Source organism: Falco punctatus (genome assembly GCF_963210335.1).
Source record: "Falco punctatus genome assembly, chromosome: 8".
Classification (NCBI taxonomy): Eukaryota; Metazoa; Chordata; class Aves; order Falconiformes; family Falconidae; genus Falco; species Falco punctatus.
In genome coordinates, this window is record NC_137588.1 from 44,058,293 (window position 1) to 44,077,122 (window position 18,830).

At 53.5% G+C, this 18,830-nt stretch overlaps 2 protein-coding genes across 2 annotated transcripts in view; both read left to right on the forward strand.

The window, feature by feature from the left end:
• The first annotated feature begins 14 nt into the window (after window positions 1-14).
• HBEGF (heparin binding EGF like growth factor) lies at window positions 15-8,799 on the forward strand. Its single transcript, XM_080400753.1, has 6 exons — window positions 15-1,671; window positions 1,972-2,136; window positions 4,667-4,844; window positions 6,828-6,983; window positions 7,077-7,169; window positions 8,254-8,799. The coding sequence occupies exons 1-5, from the start codon at window positions 1,614-1,616 to the stop codon at window positions 7,147-7,149; spliced, it is 630 nt and encodes a 209-aa protein (XP_080256879.1). The 5' UTR covers window positions 15-1,613; the 3' UTR covers window positions 7,150-7,169; window positions 8,254-8,799.
• Window positions 8,800-12,426: 3,627 nt separating this feature from the next.
• PFDN1 (prefoldin subunit 1) overlaps window positions 12,427-18,830 on the forward strand; it is a 32,585-nt gene continuing 26,181 nt past the window's right edge. The window contains exons 1-2 of the mRNA XM_080400754.1: window positions 12,427-12,642; window positions 12,827-12,993. Of these exons, the coding sequence (XP_080256880.1) occupies window positions 12,610-12,642; window positions 12,827-12,993 (200 nt within the window). The 5' untranslated portion in view covers window positions 12,427-12,609. The remainder of the gene's footprint in view (window positions 12,643-12,826; window positions 12,994-18,830) is intronic.

Sequence of the window (18,830 nt, forward strand, 5' to 3'; positions counted from 1 at the left end):
AGACAGCAGGAGGCAGTGAGGCAGAGGCAGGGGGACAGGCAAGCAGGAGGCAGTGGGAGGTAGAGGCAGGAAGGCAGGCAGGAATGGCAGCCTGCAAACCCTCCAACCCACCAGCTGCCAGCCCTCTGTGCCAGCAACCTCCCTGGCAGCTGACGTGGGCCAGTGCCTTACTCTCCCAAGGCGCCAGGTCAGCCAGCAAATGCTGCCCGCACATGCCCAGCTTTGGGAATGTGGTGGGGAACTGGCAGGGGGGAAAATCCCCTCCCCACACAGGGACCTACCAGGGAGCCACTGCGCAGGGCTCCCCAGGGATGGAGCCCCTTGGCTGGGCCACCACTGACCTGCTTTGCTCTGCCACCAGTCTTTCAGGCTGCTGATGGCTGGAGGAGGTGGCAGCAAACAAATGCTAAAGTCAAGTCTGAGCAAGAATGAGGGCGTGAGTCGGGGGGGTTGCCAAATTTTTCAGCAGTATTCCTTGGAGATGCTAACAACAATGGCAGGAATATTTAATCAGGCCTTGCTGAACCCAAACCAGCAGCAAGGCTGGGGGTTCAGGACCTCCAGGAACCAGCAAGGGGCAGCCCTACCATGAGCTGGGACAAGATTCCATGCTTGTGTGATGCCAGTGTCAGCAGTGTTTTCTGGGCAGTCATCTGGGTTGAAGACAAGGCCAAACACAACAAGTGGTCACCAGCTCAGTGAAGGGGACGGAGAAGTGCTGGCAGCCCCCAAACACAACAGCCACAGGCTGGACAGAGGAGACAAGGACAGCAGCCAACTAAGAGGGTGTTGCAAGGTGGAGCTGTGACTGAACCAGTCAGGCTCTCCATTAACCTTTAGAGGGTACAAAGGTGGCCTCATCGACAAAAAGGGTCTCTGCCACCATCTCAGGCTGCCACCTCCACACCTCTCCCGTTGTCAGTACAGTTTAGCAGGTGGCTGGAAGACTGTTCCCTGTCAGGGTGCCACCCCATCAACCAAGGCCAGGAGGAGGTTTTTGCCCTGAACTGTGAGGTCCTGCCACTTGCCTGATGCTCTTCTTGTGGGGTGCACTTGCTCCTCCTCAAACCTCCCAGGCCACCTTGGGCACTAGTCCCAACAGCCGGCGGATGCCCTGTTCCAGTGTGCCACGGTGTGCACCGTGATCCCCCTTCTTCTTCCTCTGTCTGAGACCAGACAATGAAGTCTCCAGCTTGCTTTCTCCAGGCCACCTCCTCCCCCCGCACAGTTTTAGCGCAGCCCTAGAGAGATCATCCTCTCCGCCGGGCTCCCCACGGCACGGCGCGGCGCAGCCCAGCCCCACGGTGCTGGGTCACAGAGGCTGGGGGCAGAGGGTAGTACCAGTGCGGCGGTAGCCGGTGAGCCTCCAACCCCCGCAGCCCCGGAGCCAGGGACCCCCTGGGGTCGTCCCCTTCCGGTCCCAGACTCCTCGCCGCCCCGGCGGGCTGCGGCCGGCGGGACCCCCCCACAGCGGCCGGGGAAGCCCTTCCCGGGGGCGGGACGGCCGGGCAGCCCCGCCCCGCCGCTCGCCGCCTTCTACCGGCCGCGGGGCCGCGCTGGCGGAGAGCGGCTGTGGGCGCGGAGGGGAGCGGAGGTAGCTGCGGCTGGGACGCATGTGCCCGCGGGTCATGGACGGGCGGGCGGTGCTGGTCCACGCGCTGCTGGCGGCAGGTACGGGCACGGGAGAGGAGGGTCCTGGGCACGACCTAACGCGCCCCCAGCACCGGACACGCGTGGGGGGTCCTGGGCACGTGGCGGGCGGTGGTGGTCCCAGGCAGCGCGACCCCGGTCCCGTGTGGGAGGTCCTGAGCTCGGGCGGTGTGACCCTGGGCCCGGGCATGGGTGGGGACGCGCGTCCCGGGCACGCGTGGGTGGCTCTGGTCGTGGGCTACGCGGCTCCGGTCCCAGGCATGCGTGGGGGGTCCCGGGAAGGCTCAGCCCACCCCGCCTGATCGTGCCCCCTCTCCGCAGTGTGCTCGGTGGCGGCGGGCGGGCTGGGCCGTGCCGAGCTGCATAACGAGGTGCTGCACAAGGGCGGCGGCGGGGCCCCGGCCACGGCCCCGCTGCTCGCCGGCAGCCCAGCGAAGGAGGGCGTCGGAGCGGCGTCGGGGGACGACCTCAGCGAGCTGCCGAGAGGTACGGACGGGCGGGCGGAGGCGCCGCCGGGGCGGTTGGGGGTGCTGGGCGGGGCTGGGGGTCCTGGGGGGTTCGAAGCGTGGTGTCACGGGGCCGGGGGCATGGGGCCGGTACTGTCCGGCGGGGCGGGCTGGGGGCGGCTGGACCCGGGAGGGGTGCAGAAGGACCGGGGCTGGGATCGGCTCAGCCCCGCGGGGTGCCCCGGCAGCAGCTCTGGCTCCGTGTTGGAGGGGGCCGCCGGGGAACCCCCAGTCCCCGGGTACCGAGTGCCCACGGCAGCCGTCCTGAGTGGGGCCAGCCCTGGAGCACTAGCACAGAGCAACGGCTTTAGTTGCTCCTTGCCTTGTGCCAAGGACTATGTCCCTGAAATTTCTGTCATGGGGGTCCAAAGGGTTCCCGGGCCTCCAACTCCTTGGCCAGATGGAAGGCAGAGCCCTTCTGGGGGGGCACCGCAGTCCCAGCCTGCAGGTGTGTAGCCCGGGCCAGTGGGCCTGTGCTGCCTTCCAGATGGTGGCCGCCGGCAAGGGGATCACTGTGACTCACCCCTCGCCTACACACGGCTGCTCCTCATACCTAGGCAGGGCTAGTCAGCCGGCAGTCCCTGCTACGGGGGCGTTGGGGACACTGTTGCTCTGTTAGGCTCACTGGGCATTCATGCTTGCCTCCTCTCCCCTGGCCTCAGGAGGAGAGAGTGTACGGGGGACTGTCATGGGGGTGGGACAGGGGGCCCATCACAGGCTGAGGAGGGTGACTTGTACCTGTGCCCTGCACATGACCTGCTGAGATCAGTATCCTGGAACCAGGAGGAGAGTGTTCTGCCCCATACAGTTCAACCTCCCTTTTTTTCTGTGTTCTTTGCTTTCTGGCTGTGCCATCAGACTGTGACAAAAAAGCCTGCAAAACCGGTCTGATGCCCTTGCATCCAAGGGGATGCAGCCCCCGGGAAACACTGTTACCCCTCCTGCTGGGAGAGAGATGCTGCAGCCTGCTCCTCTGTGCATCCCCCTGAGGAGGGGACCCTGTCCTAGAGCAAGTAGTCTGGCAGGCATGGGCTGGCCCTCATCTGTGGGACAGTCTGAGGGGATGGGGGATATCTGATTAATGAGGCTGCAGCCTCTCTGAGTACTTTTTCGATGCCTTGAGCTGAGCTGCAGTCAGAAAAATCTGTCTTTTGTGTTGAAGGCACCTTCCTCTGTGCCACAGCCGCCTGGGTGTCTGACTGGGGGAAAGCAGCAGCATCCCCCTGCCCACCTGGTCTGGACAGTTTTCCTACCAGCAAGACCTTCCAGATCTTCTCTGGCTGCCCTAAGGGACAGAGGCCTGGGGAGGAGGGGTGGTGACAGTGGAGGTGGCTTGGGGGGTCAGCAGCACTGTGTGTCTGCTGGCTGTGGCTGGAAGATAACTCACAGGGGAGGGGACAACCTCTGCTGCCAGCCTGGGGCAGAGCCCTGGGCCTCAACCGGATCCAGGAGTTTCTCCAAGCCACAGAGTTTCCTGGAGTATCAGTGTCTCCAGGTGCAGCATGAAGGATATGGAAATTGAGAAATAACTTTGCTAGGTGTGCAACTGGTGTGCTCCAGCACAAGAGGTGCTGGTTACATCAGGAAGTGGCTGAGAAGGAATTAGGCAGGCTACAACTTGCCACGTTAGGCTCAGCCACCTTCTTCTCCCCAGGCACTGCAGTGCTTAGTTCATTTTTCCCTGGGCTCAGTGGAGTTACCAAGCACCGTGGTTCAGGGGGAGCTGAAAGGTCCTTCTCAGAGCAGTGAGCACTCTAGTATCTCGGCACCTTCTGAGATCAAGCTGTGGGCTGACTTTTTGGGCATCTGCATATCTTAAAAACTATTCCAGTAATGTTGCTGGTTTTGGTCCATGTCCAGGCAAGGAGTTCATTGCTCTGGTTCTCAGCAACCTAGCAGGGAGCTGAGCTGGCCTTGTGCCAAAAGCCACCAGGCTCTGCGCTGCAATTAAAACTTACCTTTGCAATTCATGGGAATGCTGCTCTTGCCATCTCTTTGGCTCTGCAAAACCAAAAATTAAGCCAGGCTTGCTCTCTTAATCCTGCTCTGGGTGTGCAAGGCATCCGTGTACCCACAGGAAGGAGTGTCCGTCAGAGCCATGAATGGGGTCTTACAAAAGACTGCGCTCATCGGGGAAATAAAAGCCAGATAAAGGAGCAATTAAGAATTTTCTGTGTTCAGTGGAAACTTGTGCGTATAATAGCAACATTCGAGATGCATAAAGCACTGTTTCTGTGTGCCCCCCCCCCCCCCCCCCCCCGATTCCTTTCTTTCCTTGAAAATTGTTCTTATGAATCAGAAAGGCCATGATATTTGTGAGAAGTTGAAAAAAAAAGAAAAAAGAAAAAAAAAAAAAACCAAACCAAAAACCTCTGCTTGGGGGCAGATCACTGCACAAAGGGCTGCAGGAGTGCCAGGGCTGAGCCTGGGGTTTGCTGCTCTGCTTTCTCTTCAGCTGACACACAGAGGTGATGTGACTGCTGTTTTCTCCATCCCAAATTGTCTTCCAGTTGCTTTCCTGTCAAAGCCTCAGGGCCTGGTTACTCCCAAGAAAAAAGGGAATGGGAATAAAAGAAGAAAAGGCAAAGGCCTGGGGAAGAAGAGAGACCCGTGCCTGCGGAAGTACAAGGATTTCTGTATTCATGGCGAATGCAAATACATCAGAGAGCTGGGAGCTCCCTCCTGCATGTGAGTTGCTGGCGTGTGCCTGTGCCAGGGGAGCCTTAGTCATGGTTCCTTCAATTCTCTGGGCTGGACAGAGGAAGAGCAGAGGAGATATTTTTAGTGCATGTTCTATGTCCATGCAGGGACAGCTCTGACTTGGCCTCTTCCTTGTGCTTCTTGAGCAAGGTCCATCCCCCACTAAAAGCTCTCATGGACTTAGACCCAGCATCCCCTGCTGGTGCAGTGAGCTCTGGCAGAGCTGTTGCAGAGACCTGCAGTGGTGGGGGTTGGAAGATGGTGAGCAGGGGCTGGGGTCTCACAGCCAAGGTCTTCTGTGGGTCTGGTTTGCAAGAGCCCATCCTGACTCTGTAACCCTGTGTCCCACTGTCCCTCACTGCTGCCAGCCTTGGCTGAGAGCTCGGAGCTTCTGCAGCTGTCGAGACATACTGGTGCAGGCAGGAGGAGCATCTCTGCTGTGGCACCAGCAAGGCAGTTTGGAGGTAGCAGCTTTGGGGACAGTCTGCCAAAGCCCAGGCTGTCCCTTGGCCCTGATGAAGGACAGGGCTGTGAACGCCACCTCCCCCACCCCTCTGGGATTCAGGTAGAGAGCAGGCACTAGATGAGGCAAGTGGAAAAGAAAGTGTTTGCCTGCTACCAGGGCACCTGGATCCAGCACAGCTACCAGGGGAAATACCCAGGGGTGCACATTTGATCCCTGCTGACGTGGGCAAGAGTTGAGCTGGCAGATACATAAGAGGCTTTGTTCTTTGCTGTCAATCCTCTGAGCCACCCAACCCTGTGCCTGGAGCCTGGGAAAAGTAATAGCTCCCTGGCTTATAGTGCCCACAAGATCTCATGCCGTGCAATCCACAAGGATCAGGATCCACATGGCTCCTTGAACCGCTTAGTTCATGAAGTTGGGCCCTTGCACAGGGGGCTTGGGACTGCCAGCAAGAGGAGATCTCTGTTGGTTCGGCTTGGACCTGTGACCCAGCATGATCTGGGGTACCACAACCCCCTACCTTGGACTGGGACAGCCAGGTATCTCCTGCTCTTCCCAGATCCCTGGGGCTGGAATAGGACCTGGGACATGGGAAAGGCAGGAGGGGTCTGTGGGGACTGGCTGGGGTTCTGCAGCCTGGTGGCCCATCTCTGGGTGGTATCTCCTCAGAGCCATCATGGTTTTTAGGATCAGCAGCCCCAGTCCCCTCCAATAATGACACCTCATGTGGGCTGGTGTCACTTGGTTGTCACTGCTCTTCATGGCTGGTTGCCTGTGTTGCAGAACATCCTGGGTGGTGGCTTCCTTGGGCTGGTCCCTGGTGCATGGGGTGGGATGAGGATGCTGCCAGGCTGTGTCCTGCACCTCTGCATTATGCCTGGCCTCACTGGAAGGTTATGCTGGTGCATGGCATTGTTGCAGGGCAGGCAGGAGGGCTGGGCTGAGACCCCATCTTGGAAATCAGTGCCAGTGACCCTCGGGCTTGGTATATCTGTCTGGTTGCATCAGTGTACTTTGACTCACAGGGTGAGGGGGCAGCCTTGTAGCTCTGCTGGGGAGTGTTATTTCTGCTTCGTGAGTAATCTCCCTGAGTCTGTAGGGAGATGGCACACCTCTGGCTGGCAGAGTGTGCAGGGACATCCTGCTTTGAGGGAAGTGCTGAGCTATGTCCAGCTGCTTCTCTGCTACCTTGCATGGGACTTCCCACTTCCAGAGGTGGTTTGGGCAGCCTGGCTCCACCTGGGGACACCAGGGAAGAGCACAGACTTTGGTATTTTCTTCTGGGGGGAGCTCAGCCTTTCTAGGAATCTTCACTTTGTGCTTGAGGAAGGAGAAACTTAATTGACCAATACCAGAGAGGTGATGGTGACTTCAGACCTCCCAGCTCAGGGGAAGGGGAACAATGGAAATAGGCAGGGTGCTGGCTAAGGCTGAGAAAAGAGACGGCACCTTTTCATTGGGGTGTGAGGGACTCGGTGACCTTTAAGGCTTTTCTTCTTGCCCAGATGCCAGCCAGGATACCATGGAGAGAGATGCCACGGCCTTTTGCTGCCTGTGGAGCACCCCCCCAGTGCATATGACCACACTACGGCACTGGCTGTTGTTGCTGTCATCCTGTCCTCCCTGTGTCTCATCATCATCGCAGCCCTGCTGATGCTCAGGTGAGTGGGCTGGGGCTGAGCCATCGGATCCATGCAGGGGAAGGTGGCAGGGACCTCTCCATGCTCTGAGCATCTCTTTGCTTGGCCTCACAGGTGTCACAAGAGGGGTGTCTACAATGTAGAAAATGAAGAGAAAATCAAGCTGGGCATCGCTGTGAGTCACTGAGGATGCCGGGTGCTGGCAAGGTGAGCCCTTGGCTGGGCATGGGGCAGTGGTGAGGCAGGTGGACATCTGGGGGCACATGCCCAGTTCATGCTGGCTGGGACTGCTGTGTGGGTCCCATGCCAGAGCCAGGCAGGAGCTGAAGGCAGTTTGAGTCTGGAGAAGCAGCTTGCTGGATTTGGCCCAAGAGCCTGGACTTCTCTGTGGGGCTCCAGCCCTCTTCCCCTTCCTGCTCAAGCCCTTGTCCCCTGACACCCCAAGCCACCACCACCAACTCTTTTCTAATCTTAAGTCCCTGCTTTGCCCTGTCATTGCATGCTTTTGCGATGTTTGGCAGTGGGGAAGCTGCTTCTGGTTTTTTTCCCCACACTTGTTCTGCTCCCTCTGTGACCCTCTGAGTCACTTCCCCTCCTTGGATATTGCCTCTATTTATATATGCATAAAAAAAAACCCCTTCCTTTTCACTCCCACTCTGCTTATTACTTGCACTAATGTAATGCCTTGCAGCTGGGCATGGGGGGATCTTGCTGCCAGCCCCATGAGATGTTACTCCGGCTGGGCCATGGGGTGTGCTCTGCCCCAGGGGTGGCCACGTGGCTGGGTTCTGGAAAGCTTGCAGACTTCCTCTGGTCTGGTCCAAACCCTGACGTTAGATGTGCCCATACGTATTACAGCTACTTCTCTTTTTTTTTTCAAAAACCTACAATCTTTGTTCTTTGTGAGGATGAGGTAATGCCTTCAAAGAATTTCTGTAATGTTGGTAATAGTATTGGGGGCGGGATTTTTAGCTGTTTATAGGAGCTGAATTTTGGGGAAGGGTATTCAGCACAAGGCTTTCATCACTGTCCCCTCTGTCCTGGGGATTATTTGGGAGGATATGTCCAGGGGGAAACGCTGCGGTCACTGGAAGGGAAATGTGGTGGACATGGGGTGGGATGCTTAGCTGCTGCTCCCCCAGCTTCCTGGCTCCCATCCTTCTGGGTCCAGCCCCACAAGGTGGAGTGGCTGCTGAGGGCTCTTCCACTGGGCTGGCCCTGCTATTCAGGAGCCACTCCCTGGGCAGTGGCCCCGGGCTGTGTTGTGAGCTCTCCTGCTGCTGTCTTGTAGGGGTCGGCACTAACACACTTCTACCTCCTGGAAGACATGAGAGCCACGGAACCAGCGCTGTCCCTGGGAGCCTGAAGCCTGGCAAGAGCTCACTGAAGCAGCAGGAGAGCACCTGCTTTGGGGCTGGTTGGGCAGTGGTGTCACTGCAAGCAGCTTTGTGGCTATCTCTGGGATGGAGGGGGCTTGACAGAGACACTTGCCAGCCAGGTGACTGCATGGAGGCAGGAGGGACAGGCCAGTCTGCAGCAGAGGGGCTCTTGGGCATCTCTCCATCCGCTGTAGTGATGCTGAGGAACAAACTGTGAAAGGCGAGGAAACCAGGCCCGGGGCTTTCTTAGGCACAGGAGGGGTGGGAGGGTAACAGCTATTTAACAATATATTTTTCATTTAAATTATATATTTATTTTAGATAAACTGTACATAGTATTTATATTTATTGTAGGTCTGGCCCTGCCTCCTTCGTGTAGGTCAAGATGACAGGGTCAGACCTCCCTTATTTTTTAAGTGCAATGTAATATTCTAATAAATAACACTTTGTTACAAACACTTTGGTTGTTAATTTAATGACAGAGGTGGAAAGGAGTGAGACATTTGAAGACTGTAGGTAGCAGCATGCCCTTGCTAGTGGGGTACTGCGAAGAGTATCAGAGATCCCAAGTACATGGCAGAGGTTGCTAGATCGGCTTGTGCCTTCCTTGGGGTGCAGCAGACCAGTGTGGTGCAAGGGTCTGGTGGCAGGATCTGTACTGCAGGAACCTGCAGCCAGGCCAGCCCCATCTGTGTTTCTTTGGAGATTTCCACCTTTGCCAGCTGATGCCCAGGGAGGGATGTGATGTTTGGGTGTCTGTTCATCAAGCAGAGCTGCCTCTGGTGTGGGTAAAGCCGCTCTGGCTGCTGATCAGTCCAAATGTGACTGAGCTGAGATCAGGGTGAGATGCTGGTTTTAGAAGAGACCCTTGAAGCAGAAAGGGTGGGCTTTTACCCATGCAGGAAACCTGCTTTCCTCCAGCCCCTTTTCCTTCAGTAGATGTCAAACTTCAGTTTTCAAAGGGGAATGCTAATCTACTGCTTTCCACTCCTGCTCCTACAACGTGCATTGAAGCTGGGCAGCGAGTAGTCCGCAGAACTTTTTTTTTTTTTTTTTTTGGCCTAATTTAGCTCAGGTAAAGCATGAAATAAGCTTTATGCTCATGGGGAAGAGGTTGCTTAGGAAATGAGTATGTAAGTTCATCCCCCTCGCACAGTTGATAAGTTTTGCAGTAGCAAAGCCTGGGGTGTGGGAAGGGGGAAATGCAACAATACTTTGGCTTTCCAGTGCTTCCTGGGATATTCAAAGATACCTACTTTCCTGAGATAGATAGCCTGAAGTACATGGCTACAGCAGATGGGAAGCAGGTGGGTGACAATGGGCACCCTAGTGTGTTATTATCTGGAGAGTAAAAGCCCCCAGCAGCTGCAGTGGCCTGAGTCCCAGAACCAGGGAAACAAACTACTGGCTCAGTTTTGTGCAAACCTGAACCTTAATGCTATGGGAGTGCCAGTTTAATCAGAGACTCCAAACTTTGGCCTTTTTCAAAGTCTATTAAGCAAATAATGCCTCCAGCTGCTGTGTAGGAGGCCCTTCTGTTCCAGGTCACCTGGCTGTAATCCCTGCCTTGATGTGCTCCTGCTGTTCCCCTTCCTGGAGCTGCTCCCTGGTCCAGCCCTGCCACCTTTCTGCCTTTCATAGTGGGCAGCTCCACATGCCCAGGGCTCCATGCCACCCTGGTGGGCACTGGGAATAGCTCCACTGGAAGGCTTTTCTGCAGGAAGCTGGACATCTGCATGGAGCCCAGCTGCCCCTGCAAAGATGTGTTCTCATCTACTTTGCTCCTCCTGCAGGCTGGCAGTGCATGCTGGGCTGCCCACTGGTGGTAATTTAACAGGTCAAGAGATGGGAAATGTATTTTGGAGATGTAGGCAGTGAGAAGCTAGCTGGATCTGTGGGGTGGCTCCCTCTGCCCCACTGGGCTAGGAAAGGCTGACAGTCCTTTGGATGTCCTCTTCATGGCTAAGACGGGGATGAAGCCCCTAGGACAGATCCCTGGTCTGGCTGTACTTGTGGCCATGAAACAGCAGGTGACCCAGAGCCTGGCTGGGGCACTTGGGACTCTGCCCTGCCCAAAGATGCCCATGCATCGTGCAGGGAAGCTGGGCTGTTTGCCTAACCATGCCTGCAAGAATGGGGTGCCAGGAAAGCAGTCTCCACCACCCCACTGTCCCCCTTAGAAAGGAGTGGGTGTCTGTGACAGCTGTCCATGCTGAGTACTGGTGGGGGTCCTGGTGAAGGCAAGCAGTGGCCTCCAGCAGCTCCAGCTCAGCAGCCTGGTCTTTCATCCCCCTCCAGGCACAGACCCAGGAGCACAAACATTTCACCAGCCACTGTGTTTCCTGATTGTCATGGCATCAAGCCCACTTGCTGCCTCTGACACTGACTCCATACTGTTACCTCTGGCATCTCGCTTCAGATCCCTTTGACGCCTGTGCCTGGCTTGTCTATGGGTGACAAAATGTGTGCCCAGCCCACTAAATGCTATCACCAGTGTGTCCCCCACCCCCCTGCCTGGGCTCACTTGGTCCTGCTGCAGGCAAAGATCATGTGCCTGGAGAAGCGCTCTGTGGTGGCTTCTTTTCTCCAGAATGAGGGTGAAAGCTAGGAGACCTCCAAAATCCCAGATATATATTTAATAAAAATTGCAATAGTCATTAGTCAATTTAGTAACCAGGTCTTCCCTGCCTGCCCCAGCACTTTGGCAGCTGTGCTTTAGCACCTTTGGCCATCACCGTGCAGCAGGGTTTGGGTGGGGCAGGGGTGCAGTGGTGCACTAGGGCAGAGATGAAGCAGCCAAAGAGGCACCCCAGAAGTGGCTGAACCACCCCCACTGCCTCCCTTTGGAAGCAGTGGCAACAGCCCAGCACACAGCTCCACTTCTCTTATTTTCCTCCTGACTGGGGTTGTTGGCTTTGCCCAGCTACTCGCCCAGCCCACTAAGCCTTGAGCCTGGGATGGGCTTTGCCACAGAAAGGCATCTCCCACAGGTTTGTTGCCACTGCACAGAGGGCAACACGAACCTCCCTAGGCACCTGTGGGGCTGGGGACACAGTGGAAGGCCTCATGCTGGCTTGCAAGTGCCCTTGTGGGCAACAGGTGCAGGCAGTGGAGCCTGCCCCCAGCTCCAGCTCTGCACTGGGTGAGTAACAACGCTGGGGGGCCGGTGGGTGGGCAGCAGCAGTGGCTAGGAAGAGCTGGGGAGGGCACTGAAAGGTGCAGCTGTGCTCTGGGAGCAGGTGGCAACAAGAGCCAAGAGTCCCTGAAGGTCAGATCCTGCATTCTGCCTTCTAATAGGGGTGTTGCAGCAGGTTCCCCCATCTGCCTCTGGCTGCAGAGCAGCATGCTGGCCACTGCAGTTTTTGCTACTTTTGCCCAAAATGTGTCTGATGGCCTCATCATGATCTCACCCTTTATGTGAACCAGCTCCAAGGAAAGCTCCTGTGCTGGACTGATGGTGAACCACCCGCAGGCAGAAGCAGGCCACAGGGTGCTGCGGGCAGCAGGCAGTCAAAACCCCCCCGGCCCCTCTGAGCCCGGCTCGGTACCCTGCCTGGTGGGCACACCCCCACTTTGGCCACCCCTTGGTGCTTCACTGGGCCCGAGGCACCCAGCACCCCCAGCCCCAGCACACCTGCAGGTCTGGGAGGGGAGGGGAGGCACCAGGCATTAACAATCACCACTCCGGCCCCGCTTGAAGCACGCGTTACTGCCTTTTGGGCTGTCCTGGTGCTCCGACTCCGGGGCCCTCTCCTGCGGCCAGCAGCGGGCCCTTCTGTGGGTGCTGGGGGGTAGGGAGGCGGCAGGGGTGTCCCCCGCGCCCCCAACGCCTGGCAGCGCTCCGCCAGCGCGGGCGACCGGGCCGGGCGGGTGCCCCCACGGCTGGGCCCCACCGAGCTCAGGAGGTCGCCAGCGGCGCCTCGGGGCTGCCCAGGAGCCTGCGCCGCCCCCGGGCCCGGCCGAGCCCGCTGGGCTCCCCCCGGCTTCGGCCTGGGCGCACCCCCGTCAGACGGGCCTCGCCTCGTCCCCGGCGCGGCGCCGCCTCCCGCTGAGGCGGCTGCGCTGGGACGCGGGACCGGCCCATGGGGAGGCCTCGTCCCGCCCATCGCAACCGGGTGCCCCGGCCACGCGAGGAGACCCAGCGGCCCCGCCAGGCGCCCCCCTCGCGGGGGGAGACCCCCGGCGCGGCGCCGCGGAGGGGACGGCGCCCCCGTCCCGCCCAGGCGCGTGCGCAGCAGCACACCGCGCAGGCGCCCTGCGGCGGCAAGATGGCGGCACCCGTGGACCTGGAGCTGAAGAAGGTACAGTCCCCTCTGTGGCGGGCGGCGTGTCCTCTTCGTGTCCTCGGCGGTGGCTGTCCAGTGTCCCCCCTTCCCTGCAGCCCAGGGACAGTTCTCGCCCCGCCGTCCGGCCTCAGCAGCTCAGGGCCGGCGGGCCGTGGCCTGTTACAGTCACCCCTCACTGCCGCTGCTTTCCCCCCGCCAGGCCTTCACCGAGCTGCAGGCCAAGGTGATAGACACGCAGCAGAAGGTGAAGCTGGCCGACATCCAGATCGAGCAGCTGAGCAAGACGAAGAAGCACGCCCACCTCACTGACACGGAGGTCATGATGCTGGTGGACGAGACCCGCATGTACGAGGGCGTGGGGAGGATGTGAGTACCCGCCTGGTCTCTGGCCGGGGCTTCCTTGCTGTGTCAAGCACGGCTGACTCCGTGCTTAGGCGTACCTGGCTTCTGTAGCAGAGTGCGGCAGTGACTGTGGCCCCGTGCACAGGGAGACCCCCACCCACCCCAGCCTTTGTGTGTAAGAGGCCTCTAGGCTGTTGTCCTGGGCAGGAGGTTCTTCCCTTTACAAAGGAAGTGCTAGCTTTCTCTCAGCATGTTCATTTGTTTCGTTGGCTTTAATTTTGAATTCCAGCAATCTGCCTGGCAATGCAGTAAGACTTACTGGGTTTTATCTTTTGGCGTTAGCTACCAGCTGCTGTGAAGGAGGACTGTTACAAATGCTACTGGCGTTGTGTTGTTTTGCATGCTGGCTGGCTCTGCTCCAGGCCATAATGGTCTCGTCTGGTACCTCTGGAAAGTTTGTAATCTAGACTAGCAGAGCAGCTTTCTAATGACAAACAGCATTTGTGACAAGGCTCTTAAAAATCTGTCCAGCTTCAGTAATTTCCAATGTAGTTTGCATCAGACTCCTTAAAAAATCCCTGTGCACAGTTCATGTGCTCAGGGCTTTGCTTGCACAAAAGTTCTACAGAAATGACCTTTGCAATATCATGCTAGGGAATGGATTTAACAGGTATTGCCTGCATTTTTTAAACCATTGGAAGTGAGTATAAAGCTCATATGGGTAGTCCCAGTGCACTCTTAAGGACCTGCTTCCATCTATTGGATGGCTGTCAAAAGAAACACCTTAAACCAGAACTAACATGTTTTGATTACCTTCTGCAATACACTTTGATTTGACTTCAGCAGCCTCTGATGGAAGACTGTACAAAGTGGTTTCAAATCTGAAACACATGCTTACTTGATAAATATTACACTAGATTTCTGTGTTTTTGATTTGATTTTTCCCTTGTGTGTTGGACAACAGTGATGACTCTGCTCAGCTTGGGATGTGGTTTTGTGAAACACTGAATCTGCTCTGACTGCTGCCAAAAGGAGGGATGATTGTATCGACCTCTTCTGCACCCTGTGTTTACCCCACCTTCTTCATGTCAAAGTGGATGATTGCAGGGCTGAGCAGTGAGCTAGATCAGACTACAAGTGCCCTGATCCATCAGACCATGCAATCTCCAGACTGAGTTGTAGGGAGGTGGCAGGACTGGGAAGCCAGCAATGGTTTGCAGTTTGCCCTTTGCTGCAGGTTTTCAGATGAAGTTGTATCCCGGCTGATGGAGGTGTTCAGAGTGACGGAGTCCCCTTCTTGGCTCCCAGTAAATAAAGTTTTCCATGTAGGTGAATGAAATGCTGGGTTTGTATGGGGATGCTAGTGACAGGTATCTTACAAGGAGATAGATTTTGGTCCCTTGCAAGAGGTGACTGATTTGATCCAGGCAGGCTGTAGGTGTAGCAAATATTTTTGTTTGGAGTAGTCATGAGATGACTCATAAGGTTTTTTTTCTGTTTGGTTTTGTCACAGAGCAGACAGACAAAGAGTAGAAGATAATTCTGTGGTCAACAGGATTTTTAAAAGATTTTTTAAAATCTGAAAGTATAGAATTATTCTCCTATATGGAGAATTCCCTCAAGAATGTGAGTGTATTGGTCTTTATCATAAAGTAATCCTGCTCGTGAATCAGATGTGGGTAGCAGATGGTGTTTCCACACTGCCTGAAATGCATTGTCCTGCTTTCTGCTTCTGCCTTCCACGTAGGAGTAGGAGTTTCTTACCTTCTTTGTGTCCTAAACCATTTACACTTTCTCTGTGTGCAGCAGCTGTGGGAGTGACAATCTTCTGGGGAGTCGTCTTTTGCTTACCTTTCCATGAGCAAACTGGATGGCTTAGGTATGGCAGGCAGCTCTCGCTTCTCAGGGATGTCAGAGGTGCCATCAGAAAAATATTTGCATTATGTTAGTATTTAAAAGCTGAACTCTTAATGGGCTTTGTTGTACTAGCTGCTGTGCAAATATAAATTAAGAGTGCTCTTCTGAATGCTACTCATTCCCTCTTCCCACCCCCCCCCAACCTTAGCTTGGCATGATATTTTTGTGAGCTCTGCCTGTTCTGGCCATGGGTCTGAAGGCTCCCTTACCAGTTGGCAGTAATGCTCCGTTATGATCTGTGTCACTGCCTAGCATGGAGAACATGCACCAAGGACATGAGGATCTTCCTTGAGCCTTAGCAGAGAATTTACTGCTGCAATCTGGGCTTTTAGCAAAGCAGGCTAAAGCAGCCCGTGAGGAGTTAAAATTCAAGGGCAGCCTAGCATCTTGTGTTCCACTGGACACCAAAGGAGGTGGTCATTATGGTTCTGCTGGACATATAAGCCATGTTCTGTGAAGTAGAATTGCAGATTTTTTCATGTGTTGGCTTCATTGGCTTGCACAGATGTGGGAGTTCAGCCACCAAAGCGATATTTGATGTCTCAATTTCCTTTGCATAGTCTAGCATGCAAATGTTAGAGGTCTAGTGGGTTTCAGTTATCCAGAAATGGTGGAGGTCTGCATCAGTGTTAACTCCTATTATTGGTGCTCTTCTGACAGCTTTCTGGGATAGCTAAATTAGTTGAAGTAAGTTTTGTGCTTCTATTCCTGTGCTCAACTTTCTTCCCCCCTCCTCCCTCTATTTTTCTTCTTTATGTCATTTAAGCTGCTACTTAGAATACAGCTTCTGATAGTTTCTCTGTTTTTTCTCCAGCTTTGGTGGTTTGGGGTGTGTGCATAGGGCTAGTACATACACATCCATAGGATAAGATACTCCAGGTCTTTGTGGAATTTGAAGGCTTGATTAACGGTGGTGATGTGCTGCATCCTGGGAGGAAATCTGCCTAGTTTGGTACTTGCTTCTGCACTACTTGGAAAGGAGTTGTGCAGTTTTTGTTCTCTGAACCCGTCTTGAGCCTCTTTCCTTCCTGACAGGCTTTCCCTGCACCACTGGTAGATGTGAAAGTCCATTTGTCATTCCTCAGCTTGGTCCTTTTTTTTATTTTTAAACATTGTAGCGTGTATAATGTATGGAGGCCTTACTGGCCTTTACATGTGGGGCTCAATTTACTTTTGCTATAGCTATTTTTGGTTTGACACAAGAAATGTCAGTGTCACATAGTATGAGATGATGAATTACAGTGTACTGTATGTATCCGTGAGGCTGAGATATCATCTGAATGGTGGCATCTTGCCAAATACATTTCAGTTCTGTTACTTCATACTCTTTTGAAAGACCTGTTACGTAGCCTGAGACAACTACCACTATGCTGGACTTCTGCTTAAGCTATTTGTGAACTGATATCATCATATTGCTTTGAAAACTATGCTGAAAGTTTAAGCTTCAGAATTCTGTCTGAATATTTCAGACCTTTCCCTTTACATTCTTTTAACTTATAACCTGGATGAGATCCTTATTTACAGAATAAAAATGTTCGGCACTTGTGCTAGGCACAGTGAAGAAAGCACTGCAGCTTTTCATGCCATGCCAAAATAGTCAGTTTTGCTTTGATTTTGCTTTATCATCAGTTTACTTCTACAACAGATGGGAGAACACTTGAAAAATAAAATAAGAATGTAAAAATCAAGAAAATAATATAGCACAAATTTGTGTTCAAGGTTTTCTGCAATTATAGTAATTATTACAGCTGTCCCCATAAAATTCTAGAGTCACACAAAGTCATTTTATAGGGACAGCTGTAATAATACCATTTTTGACTCTTTTTTTTTTTTTTTTTTTTTTTTTTTTTTTTTTTTTGTTAAGAGCAGTTCGGAATCATACACAAGTGAAACCTGAGAGAGGATTAAACGCTCTTGATCATTCCTGGGACTTAAAATATTCCTGCTTGTACTGTGATTCTTGGTTTTGTTTGAAAATGAGACCTCATAAATCACTGTAAGCTCTTTCCTCGGACCCCTGAAGACATCAATCACTACTGCATACAGCTGTTGTACCTGCATTTTTACTTTCTCTCTGTGTGTATGAGATTGGCGTTCAATTCTACCAGTATAGATCACTGCAGAATATGGTAACTGCATTGTGCTTCCCGCTGACATTTCAAAAAACTCACAAAGAACTGAGGGACATACAAAGTTTAGTCTGTATGGTTCAGTTACTAAGTATAGTCTGGTCTGTGAAATTGGAGTGGCTTCTCTGTTGTCCATCTCCTTGGGTAAGGCTTTGTGGTACAGAGTTCAGTGCTGAAGTCCAGCTGCTGGGAAGCTGACAGGTGCTGCAATACTTAAATGAATCCCAGGGACAAGCGTGTTGCTGTCAGCCTCTGGCCAATATGTAGTTTGTAAACTTGAAGCTCCTCTGTCTAGCTGTTGAAAAAGGGAAGATTTTATTTTCCACAATGTCTGGTGTGTCTAGTCAGTACAATCAGGCACTGAACTGCGAAGAAAACAAAATTTTTGTCTACTGCTTGGTACTTGACCACTGTTTATGCTGTATGTTGAACAAGATTGTTGGGAGATGGTATGTGAGGAACCAAAGGCTACGTGGCATGACAAGTGCATAAGCCATAAGGTTTCCCATCACCCAGTTAGTTTTCATTTCAGCTTTTTCTTGATTTTGAACTACTCTCTTTTGTTGCAGCCTGAACAATGCTCTTCAACAGTGTTATGTGTGTGTGTGCCTATAAAGATCTTTTCAGAGAACTGTCACAGAAAGCAAAAATCAAAAAGATGCATGCCGGGATAATGCAGTAGTAGTCTGTACAGGTGCCTTTGATTTGAGCAGTGAAGTAAGGGGCAGCAGTTGGTTGTCATCCTCTTCCTGGCTGATCAGGAGGTTGAGAGGAGCACAGCTAGTCAGTGGGCTTTGTGGTAAACTGCTGGGAGTCTGGACTCCTGGATTCTGTTCCAGATAAGAAAGGGAGCTTGTTCTCTTGGGCACAGGTTCCTTTTCCAACTTGCCATCTTCTGATTTCTGAAACATCTCCCTCCTGCCCTTCCCCCACTTAGTTCTCAATCTTATTCCAGCTGCCCTGGGCTGCTCATTTGTATCTCTTGGATATCTTGGTCCAGTTACAGCTCTCCTGCCCTGCTGCTCTGCATAATTTCTCCATGCAAGATCTCTTCAGAGAAGAGATTTCCATGGCTTGCAGGCAAGGTGTAGATCTGCCAAGTTCCAGGAAACAGCTGTATTTCTTTAAAAAATCAGCTTTGGACAGAGAACTGGTGTAGAGTGGATGCATCTGATAAGTCAGTGTATGAGCAGTCAAATGTATAAGCAGCAGAAAAAAGGGTCTTACAATAAGAATAATAGTTGAATTTAAAAAACAGATGTTTTACTTAGCCCTACTTGAAGTAAACCTCTTGGTTATAGTTCCCTCATCTACTCCATGGGCATTGTGATAGCAGATTACCATACAGCTTTTAGTTGATGCTTGGAGACATTTAAATCTTTAGGACTAAGACCATGACATTCAAACAAACCTGTTCCATTTGTCTTTTCTTTATCCCTGACTTCTTCCCTGCCTGTTTTCTAGTTAACACAGAGGAAGGAGCTACCTGGGTAAATGTAAAGGAGATGAAATCGAAACTGAGAAGATGCGGGTCAGAACAGAGACAGACTACTCATGCAGACTGCTGTTGTTGCTAGGAGAGACAGTCTGATCTGTTGTCATCCACAGGCAATGTGCTGTCATACAAATGCCAGAGCCTTCAAGAGGTCTTGCACTTGCAGGGCAGCAGTTTGGAGGTCAGACTGTTGTGGGGAGAGAAGGCTGTAGTAAGGTACCTTTGTTTTGTCCCTACCTCCAGAAGGAGGAAATCTGGGGTCTCCTGCAAATGCAACTCATCTTTTGCTTCAGTGCTACAGAGTTCTCTTTGGTTACATG

Excerpts from the sequence above, each read along its gene's own strand:
- HBEGF (XM_080400753.1), top strand. The coding sequence starts at position 1,614 with ATGTGCCCGCGGGTCATGGACGGGCGGGCGGTGCTGGTCCACGCGCTG. Across the intron at positions 1,672-1,971 it reads CCACGCGCTGCTGGCGGCAG|TGTGCTCGGTGGCGGCGGGC; the intron begins GTACGGGCACGG and ends CCCTCTCCGCAG. Across the intron at positions 2,137-4,666 it reads CCTCAGCGAGCTGCCGAGAG|TTGCTTTCCTGTCAAAGCCT; the intron begins GTACGGACGGGC and ends ATTGTCTTCCAG.